At 50.4% G+C, this 10,141-nt stretch overlaps 1 protein-coding gene across 1 annotated transcript in view; it reads right to left on the bottom strand.

Moving 5' to 3' along the window:
* The window catches only part of LOC103604905 (mucin-17-like), a gene marked incomplete at its 5' end in the record, with an annotated part of 19,203 nt that overhangs the window by 2,610 nt on the left and 6,452 nt on the right, over positions 1-10,141 (bottom strand). Inside the window, 10 exons of the mRNA XM_008589480.1 lie at positions 1,011-1,108; positions 1,291-1,452; positions 2,445-2,604; positions 2,715-2,780; positions 3,306-3,457; positions 6,507-6,565; positions 6,952-7,082; positions 7,560-7,661; positions 9,616-9,703; positions 9,941-10,137. Coding sequence (XP_008587702.1) covers positions 1,011-1,108; positions 1,291-1,452; positions 2,445-2,604; positions 2,715-2,780; positions 3,306-3,457; positions 6,507-6,565; positions 6,952-7,082; positions 7,560-7,661; positions 9,616-9,703; positions 9,941-10,137 — 1,215 coding nt within the window. The remainder of the gene's footprint in view (positions 1-1,010; positions 1,109-1,290; positions 1,453-2,444; positions 2,605-2,714; positions 2,781-3,305; positions 3,458-6,506; positions 6,566-6,951; positions 7,083-7,559; positions 7,662-9,615; positions 9,704-9,940; positions 10,138-10,141) is intronic.

Here is a 10,141-nt window from a genome sequence, read left to right as displayed (position 1 = left end):
TATATGGCCATTCTTATAACTTTTCTATAGACTCTTGTAACCAGTGCATTGTTGAATCAGGCATTCTGTATTATGTGAAGGCTGTTAATTATTTTGTACAAAAGTTCTAAATCCTTGATTACTTGTTGTCTGCTTGATAGATCGATTACTAAGAGAGGTGTTTTTAAAAGCTCCTACCATGTTGGTGGATTTGTCAATTTTTTCTTGTAGCTTTGTCAATTTTTTTAAAAAATGTATTTTGAAGTTGTACTAACAGGGCAGACAAGTTAGAGTAAGCCATTTTCCAGTGTTTGTCATTTTATCTCTAGTAATTCTTTTCAATTTAAACTTTATTTGCCTACAATGAATATAGCTACATACAGAATGCCAGACACTTTGTTTCTGTTTTGCTTTTTCCATACTTTTGCTTTTATCCTTCCTCTGTGTTTCTGTTTTCATTTGCCACTCATTCATGGAAAAGAGCTAGATTTTTAAATCCACTCTTTGAACTGGAGTGTTTAATACACTTACACTTATGATTACTGATACATTCATGTTACTTTCTACCTTCTTATTTTGTGCTTTCTATCTATCTTACCCTTTTCTCTTTCCCCCTTTCCTGCCTTTTTGCAAATTGACTGGACCTTTTCCTCATTCGAATCTTCCCCTTATTTGGAATTTAAAAACTCTGTTTCTAGAAATTTTAACTGTACATTTAACCTAACAAAATCGAACATTAATCTCTTTACTGGGATATGTCTCGCCAGTTAATGAGCTCACCCACTCCTAGGCACTAGTCTATGTCTATGTAGGCACAGTCTTGGGTTCTAGAGAAATCTACCACCATCAGGCAACCCAGGCCTCCCGGTGGTTTAGTCGTGCTATGCCCATGCTCTTGCCCCATCCAGGGTCTTGCAGGAGCCAGCCGTGGAGATTGGGCTTTGAATGCCTTTGCTCCTTTAAGCCCTGGTGTCTTCCCACGTGTGTTTCCACACTGTTAGCCATCTGAGTCCCATGAGCATGGCTGATACCTTCACCGATGTCGAAGCCAACATTTTGGAAGGTCCTAGGGGTTGGTCCACTGCCTTCTTCATGCCATTGGTACAAATGAGACACTTTGGACTTTTGCCTATTGATAGAAACACCAGAAAAACCCATTATGATCAGAGAACAGGGACAAGGACCCAGGGAGAAGCTACGTCCCTGCTTTCAGCTCCCCATTGTCCGCCTGGAGGATGGCATGATTGAAGACAGCAGGATCAGAGAAGGAGGAGGAACTGGAGGATGGAAGAGCAGGTGGGAGCAGCTCACCTTTCCCGCTGTCTCCTGGAGCGACAGGCAAACACCAGGAGGATGGCCAGGATGATCAGCAGCACCCCGGCCGCTGCCCCCAGGAGCCCATACAACAGGGTCTTCCTGATGCTCCACTGGCAGGTTTCTCCGCTATACCAGTGAGTGTCCGAGGTCAGGCAGCTGAGATGCGAAAGAAGGATGAGGTGGGAGAGAGATATCAGAGTCAGCATTAGCCTCAGCACTGGGCCCTCCTCACGGGTGTTTAACGAGGAGAAAGTGAAGAAGAGATTGCCAGCGTGCAGAGCACGGAGCACCGAGCGGCTAGAGGAGATGACGTCCAGCATCCACGGAGCTGGTCCTTACGTGGACCCAATACCTTTAGGTTTTACCTCCAGTGGCAACCAGGACCTGGGAGAGTTAGCCCAACCCTGGGGCTTCCCTCGGCTGCGCCCCAAGGACTCGAGGACCCCACAGCAACAACCTTTCCACCCACCCATTTACTGTCCTCATTTTCAGCCCTCCTTTGTATCAGAAAAAGCCATCTCCCATCCCTGATCCGGAGCTCTCATTCCACCTGTGAAGCTCTTCCTCCCCTGAGATGCCCTCTCTAAGCCCTGTGCCTTTCCTGCCCATGTCAGCCTGTGACCCCCTCCTCCAGGAAGCCTTCCCAGGATAACTGCTCAGACCTTCACGCATGTGTGGCCCCCTCCCCCTCACCTGGTGCTCCAGCTCTCTCTCTTTGGTGCAGTTTCTGGTGGCGGTGCCTTTCTTTGCTTTCCTACCTCTGCGATTCAGCTTTACAGGCTCTCCCCCTCCCCATACAGGTGTGTGGCCTTCTTTCTCTATGTCACCAGCAGGGCATGTTCTCTCCCTGGAAGGGAGGCCCTGTCTTCCCTGTCGGTCTGGGAGCTTCCTGCGGCTGGGGCCTTTCTTCTTCCTTCTGGGAGCTTGTCACCATCGTCCACCTTGCTCAGCACAGGGTGGACACCAGGAGGGCAGCTACTGAGCTGTTCTCAGCCTGTTCTGGACCTGGCCTTGGCGCTTGTCCATGCCCCTCCTTCCCAATTCCTTTGTGGCTGGATGCATTGAGGACTCAGTCCTATAACCTTGGCTTCCGGACAATGCCTTGAGGGGAGGAGAAGAAGGCTGGGGATGTGAGGGGGGACACTCACTAGCACCGGGGGCCACTGAGCTCCACCATGCACTCGCCGGCATTACAGTCCATGGAGGTCGTGAAGTCAGATGCGCAGGAGGAGATGCAGTATGGGTTTCCGTCCTTGTACTCCACAAAGAAGTAGTCGGCGTACTGCCCAGCCAACTTCTTGCATTCCTCTGAGGGGGCATGGAGGAGCGGCTGTCACCAGGGGCTGGGACCACTGCTCCCGCTCTTCCTTGGCTCCCCCACTTCCCCAGCCCTTCCCAAAGCCACTGGCATCACCTACCTTCAGGATCATAGTCAATAACAACATTTAGCACCTCGGTGGCACTGACATTGAAACACATTATATCTGTGAAGGAGACACACAAAACTCCTTACAACAAGCTTGCTGGCATCATGGGGGGTGGGCGGTGCTGAGAGGCGTGTGTGAGAGAGAGGTGGGTCCCCGCAGAAGTGGAGTGCCAGCCTCAGGTCCCCAGAACGGGGACCTCCCAAGGGTCCTGTGCCTCCTGCATCCTTTTCTTCTCATAACCGCCCTCCCCCACCAAGATCCCCACATTGTTCACGGTGCGTAGAAGAATCGCTGTGTAACAAGTCACACCAGTCCTCACTTTCCAGCAGACTCCCCTGAATACTGGCCGCACGGGACTTGGCCTGCGTGTGTACCTGGCTCTGCATCCTCCTTTCCAAGGCTCTCTTGGAATCTGCCAGGCTTGGCTTCGGGGCTGATTCCTGGATCCCAGTGCTCTCCCCCTCTCTCCATCTGCCTTACTCCCCTACCCCACCCCAGCAGCAACATGGGCCGGGGGATGTTGTGGGGGAGAAAATTCTCTGAAGGCCCCTCTCCTCCCTCCCTGGAAGCCTGGGCAGTTACCTTTGCAGGTATAAACATCGCCTATTTGCACTCGGGTCACATAGGTGATGTTCTCGATCACCTTCTGGGCGGCCTTGTCTAGGACTTCCTTGAATTCCGGGGTGTAGTTGGTGCTGAGGAAGACCGTGTGCTCCACCACCACACTGCCTTCCCTGAAGAAGGAGCAGAAGCATCCGTGGGTCTCCTCCCACAGTGGGATTTGGTACTCATCTCTCCCACCCCTGCCCCAGGCAGGCGTCGCCCTCTCTGCTCCCATGTGAAGGCAGAGCTGGGGGGAGGGGACGGTTAAAACGATGGCCCTACACCTGCGGGTGAGTGCTCTGTTCCAGGCACTTCACTGTTAGACTTCATATAATGGCCTACACATAAGAGAACAATTCTGCAAAGGTCAGGCTCTCAGAAGCCCAGGGAAGGCTCAGCAGATAAAGACGGGCGACAGAGGGATGGGGACCCTGGAGGAGGCCATCCTTGTGTTGTCACTCGACGTATTCAAGCAGGAGACTGGGCAGGCCCTGGCAAGGTGTCCTGAAGGGGTCTCAGGCCATGAAGTAGGAGGTCAGGTCACAGCAGGGCCTCTTACAGGGGTCAGGACTCCCTAGGGAGGACTGCAGGAGGTCTGTCATCCTCTTATGACTATGCAAAAATCTGAAGGTGCACACATGCATTTTTTTCTAATTGCACACATTTTTATCAATTCTAAAATGTTGTCTGAAACCTGAAAGGTTAAAAGTCCAGCCAAAAGTCTCTCCCAAGCCTTAGGACTTAGTCTGCTTAGGACTCAGGAGTCACAGGCAGTGCCGTCAGAAGAGCGGCCTCCAAACGTCAAATGTCGCAGCCCATAGCACAGCCCACCACACATTTTCCTCTTCTCGGTTTGAACCCCCAGTTAGAGGGTGGAGCTTCTGTGTTTACAAAAAAGAATGGAAATCCCTTTATGTCCACAAGCTTGTATTCCAGAATGCAAATTGCTTCTCTCCCACCAGGGAAGGGGTTATTTGCACAGGAATAAGCATTTTCTGGGTTTAACAATAGAGTGAAAGCCCAGCCTTCCTATGATCACAATCCAAGATTCCTAAACACTGGAAGACAGAGGCACTCTCTTTTCCTTTCTTTCTCCTTAATGCTACATTCAGAGCCTTAAACATAAATAGATTTGGGGGAGATACTCATAGGAGAACATTAGAATTAAACTAACACGTAGAATAATAGAACAATATATAGGATGTCATATTGTTATCTAAATAATATATACAATATAACATAAAGAATAGTATAATTAGAACCACTCATAGAATAACATCAGATTTAAAAGGGATCGGGAGATCTTTTCGTTCAAGGCCAACTTCCACAATAAGAAAGTGACGTTCCCAAGAAGCGCACTTGGTGGTGGGCCTGGGGCATCTCCCAGGCTTCATTCCTGCCTCTTATAAAGGCATCACATCCTAGGAGTTAGAAGATGGAAGTAAAACCCTGGCAGTGGCCTTAAACAGCAGTATGACCATGCACCAGTCACTGGGCCTCACGGGGCTTTAATTTCCTCATCTGCACAGTTGGGGGCTGGACAGACAGATGGTTCCAGAGCCCCTCCTTCCTTGCTATGGCAGTGGATGACTCTCACTTCTAATCTGCCCACTCCCAGACCTCTCTGGAGCTGCTCTCTGGGCGAGGATCACTTTCCTGCTGGGGATTTTCCAGTAGCCCTCAGAGCCCGGCTCCTCCTCCATCTGGCCTGGGCAGATGGAGTAGATGGAAACACGGGGTGTACACCTGATCACTACAGGGCTCACAGGGGGCTTGTGGTGGGCCAACCCAGGGAGGACAGCCCCGGGAAACTGTCAGGCACAGGCTGAGACCAGAAACGTAAGGCCACAGGCTCAGTGCCTCAAGAGCCCTCTGTTCCCCTCTCCTTTGAAAATAAGGATCAGAACTGACCCTACAGACCCCCACCCCCACCAAGGGGACAAAAGAAAGCCCTACAGAGTCAGTGTTAGATAAGCATGAGTGGGCTTTGTTTTGTTTTGTGGCGTCTGGCCAGTACAGGGTTCCGAACCCTTGACCTTGGTGCTACCAACACCCCACTCTAACCAACTGAGCTAAACAGCCAGCCCTCAGGGTTAGACAGAATTGAGACAGAAAGATGGACAGAGGCTGTTTGACTCTCGTTGTTTTTCTGTAGTTTTTGTGCCATTCCATTTCCTATTGATTGTTAAGTTCCTTTTGAAAATTATCGATCATGACTCTGATAAACCATGAGAAGAGATCTTCCCCCTGGATGGTGAGGGACCCATGCAAGCCCTGTCAGCCGGCACCATTCAAAGGGTTTCACAAAGTTGGGGTCGACAATAAGGGAAAGATTCTGTGGGGACAGAATAGAATAGGTGAGTGGAAGTGAATACAGGAAGATTGTGGCCTCGGAAGCCCTTTTTGTCCTGGTTTCCCCATCTCACGCTAAATGATTGAGCTTCATCTCTGGAGACTATTGGGGTGTCCATCATGCAAGCTGTAGCTTCCAGGTTTTCTGGTTTGTCAGTCTGTCCCTAACATAATGGGACTTCTATTTGAATCTTGGCCCTGCCACTCTATAACCGACCCCTCAAGCAAGTCATTACATCTCTCTGAGTCTCAGTTTTTTCAGCTGCATGGTGGGAACAATCCTGCTGGCCTCCCTCATAGGGCCGTTATAAGATTTCAATGGGAAAATGTATGTGAAATTATTGTTGGGGGGGTGTAATGGGCTGAATTGTGTCCCTCCCAAATTCATATGTTGAAGCTCTAACCCCCAGAACCTCAGACTGACTGTATTTGGAGATAAGGCCTTTAAAGAGATGAGGCTGTCAGGGTGGGCCCTAATCCAATCCAACTGGTGTCCATATAAGAAGAGGAAATTTGAACACACGAGAGACGGCAGGGAAGTTCACACACAGAGGAAAGACTATGCGAGGACACAGCGAGAAGGCGGCCATCTGCAAACCAAGGAGAGAGACCTCAGCAGAAACCAAGCCCACCACCACCTTGATCTTGGACTTCCAGCCTCCAGAAGAGTGAAGGATAAACTTCTGTTGTTTAAGCCCCCCAGTCTGTGGTACTCTGTTATAGCAACCCTAGCAGACTAGCCCAGGAGACATAGTTACAGTTGCCTTTATAACTATGGCTATTGCTCCTGCTCCGGAGACCCTCTTCCTACGAGCCTCAGATACTCACGTCAGACTTACGATGTTCACCCCATCATACTCAGGGATCCCATGGTAGGCAATATTCATCTGAAAGACAAGGGGCCACTGTGTCATCCCAGAGGTCCCACCTGGGGGCCTGACAGGCTTTTCTGTCAGGAAAAGGTCAGGAGGGTGGAGGGTGACTTTCCTGTCCCACTGTCTTGTCTTTGTCTGCACCCCTAGCTGGCAGGTAGCACACTGGCCAAATGTAGTGGTCGCTTCCCAGAAACCAGCCCCACCCCTGGCCCCCACAGCCTCAGGTGGGAGCTTGCTTCATCTTTCACTTCCCTCACGGGCAAGTCCTGAGGACACGGGGGAGCTGAGAAGCTTGCATGTGTCTAGCAAGCGAGTGGCCCTCAGCTGCTTTCTAAACCCCTACGGACTCCCCCCAGGAGGGACTGAGTGGCCAAGGGGACTTGCTCTCCCAGTCTTACCTGTTTTGTGAAAGTCTCATTGAACTTCTGGAATTCCTCGGAAGACCGGTTTTGTAGTGCAATGGTGTACACCTCACTGGTCACTGTCACTGTCAAGTTCACCAGGGCAGAGACTGTCTTCGGCGGTTGCCCTGAGCGGGGTGGACAGCAGCAGCAGTTACTGAGCAAAGCGTCCCTTGTGCTCCCGCCCCAGGAGACCGCACCCCCAGCATCTCCACCCTGGGCCTCCCCTGCTCCCTGCTCCTACCCTTCTGTCTCCCCAGAGTGCCCCTGGAGGGAGGGGGACACACACTGCATTCCTCGTGGCTTAGGGATGGAGACCAAGGGATGTTGGGTCTCATAATGGCTTAGAGAATTCCACATGTTTTGCCTTCTGCTGCCCTGAGTGTATTTTATGACAAAATTCTGTGCCAAATTTGCATTTTGTTCCAAAATACATCTTCTTGTTTTATTCACTTTTTAATGTTTTCACTGTCTTACCACTGGGTAAAAAAATATGGCCCAGAAGAGGCCACGTTCCCAGCCACGCACTAAGGTGGGGCGGGAACGGTGCTGGTGTGGAGGCTGAGCACAGCGCTGCAAGGGGAAGGCCCTGGGGTCCCGCTTACCTATGTCGATGATGGGGTACACTTTCTCACAGCTTTTTCCATAGAATTGGGTGGGGCACTGGCACTTGAGCCCGTCCCAGGTGCCTCCGTTCTGGCAGGGCCCTGGAAGAAACAACCCCTGCTCGACCACACGTACCGGCCCAGCACTGGACAGTTGCGATGTGTTTTCACAGACACTGTCTGATTTGATATTTTCATGAGACAATGACGTGCACACGATAGTCTCATCCCCACTTTATAGACAGGAGAAATGAGGTGGAGACAGACTGAGAGAACCAACCTAGATTCCACCCAGACTGACAAAAAGCTTTGTCATTGTCCCACGAGACCCGCTTCAGGAGAGCCCATGCTGGAAATTGTTACCATTACGAATGCTTATAATTCCTTTTTAACTTACTGGGATGGGGAGTTTGAGGGAGGAGTATAGATCTCAGTTTAAATAGATAGGATGTGGTTATGGACAATATCCCGATATCTGTGCCAGACAACCTGGAAAATCTAAAGCTCTGATCACTTTGACTTTTCCTGAAAATCGCTGTGCCTGCGTAGACCCGTGTTCAAGGTGTGTTTTGTTTGGGGAGGCACAGGAGTTATGCACATACTCCACAGAGACCCGCCGCACCTCTGCCCACCAGACTCAGAGCAGGGGCCCCACCCGTGGCAGCCACATCATGCAGCCTCTGTTTATAGACCTTTGTCCAAGACATTTGGGGAGTATGGAAGGGATAAATCAAGAGTCCAGGTCACACTGGAGACTCATAAACCCTAAATCAGGCTCATTCTCTCTCTGTCATTCCTGAAGCCGGCCAGACCTGATCTAAGTGCCCAAGCACCTGCTCCCCAGCAGTCTACAGGCAAGACCAGGCTCTGGTGGTAGGAGGAGGACAGAAGGGGGACCATCTGCCTTCAGAGAGGTGGCCGACACCAGATTGTGGAAGCGGTGGCAGTGCAGCCACCTGGCATTTGCTGAGATTCCTATGGCACTTCTTGGGGACACAAGGTCCAGATCTCCCACCTGAAGATGTTCAGGTCCCCACCTGAGAACCAAAGAGCTCAGCAAGAAGAACACATGTTGGAGAGAAACCAGAAAATGAAGCCACACTATAGGAAGGCCATGCAAAGTAGAACTCAACAGAGGAAGGAATCACAAAGCCCTGAGCAAATGTAGCAGCCACAAGCTGAAAAACCGCCTTTCAACTTTGTCAGTTCAAGACCACATTGTGCAGGGCCCAAGGCAGATGAGGATCACAGATCTTTGAGCATGTCTCTGGCTCACTTCAGCCAATAAGTGTCTTCCGGTATTTTAATTGGTATACTTTCCTCACTGCATGCCAGAAATCTCTTCTCAACCTGGAAATAGTATAATTGTATCATACCAGTAAGAGCGGACTAGCAGACCCAACACTAACCAGAGGAAAGAGAGCCCAGAGAAAGCTCCATAGTCCGAGAAGAGAGGGGGAGACCTAAAGACAAAGAAGCACCCTAGGCACGGAGATGGAGTTGAGAGCTGATAGAAGGGAAGAAACGTCCTTTGCCGCTGCACTGGGTGTTGGGGAGGATAAGATGAAACAAAATACAAGCAAATGGCAGGAGGAATCATTGCCAAAAGTACACATGAATGATATTTGCAACAACCTAATACAAAAAAAATAAGAAAAAGAAAAAAAGTCCCATGTAAATATGAATGAGGTCAATGGGAAAAAATACTTTAAAAAGTGACTGCTAAGAAAAATGCAGAGATAATGACAAGCCCTATGAAAGGATTTGGGACAGAGACGTGCAGAATACAAAAGAGAGGAAACAGGATGCAAAGGTTTAAGAAGAAAACCACAAGGGGGTGAGGAGGGGTTGAGGGTGGACAAGAAACTTAGAGTGAAAACTAGGTAGAGTGAAAACTAGAATTCAGGACACCACCTACCCGCTGTGCTTGCTGCAGAGCTTGCAGTAGAGCTGGGGGTTGTGGGGATGGAGCTGGAGACAGGCCTGGTGGCATCGGGGGTGCTGCTCTGAGTCTCAGAGGATTAGAGTGAAAACTAGAATTCAAGACACCACCTACCCGCTGTGCTTGCTGCAGAGCTTGCAGTAGAGCTGGGGGTGGTGGGGATGGAGCTGGAGACAGGCCTGGTGGCATCGGGGGTGCTGCTCTGAGTCTCAGAGGAGGAGAGAGGGGGAGGGGAAGAAATAATGGAACTCAGAGCCACAGAGGAGGTGCTGGCCTGTGTGGTTGTAGTCCCAGGAGTTGTAGTGACAATACAACTTATAGAAGATGTGGTGGCCTCTGTAGTTGCTGTCCTAGCGGTGGCAGTCTCATGAGGACTCGCAGAGGAGGTGCTGGCCTGTGTGGCTGTAGTCCCAGGAGTTGTAGTGACAATACAAGTTACTGAAGGAGTGGTAGCCTTGGCGGTTGTTATGCCACTGCTGGTATTGCGACTAGAAGTGATTGATGACATGGTGGCCTCTGTAGTTGTCTTCCCCGGAATGGCACTATCACTTCGAGTTACTGAAGATGTGCTGGCCTTTGTGGTTGTTGGCCCCCGGTTGGCATTTTCACTAGGAGTTGCTGAAGATGTGGTGGCCTCTGT

Source organism: Galeopterus variegatus, unplaced genomic scaffold (assembly GCF_000696425.1).
Source record: "Galeopterus variegatus unplaced genomic scaffold, G_variegatus-3.0.2 Scaffold5467, whole genome shotgun sequence".
In the NCBI taxonomy this organism is placed as follows: Eukaryota; Metazoa; Chordata; class Mammalia; order Dermoptera; family Cynocephalidae; genus Galeopterus; species Galeopterus variegatus.
The sequence above is the reverse complement of the archived record's forward strand: the minus strand, read 5'-3'. Positions and strand labels throughout refer to the sequence as shown.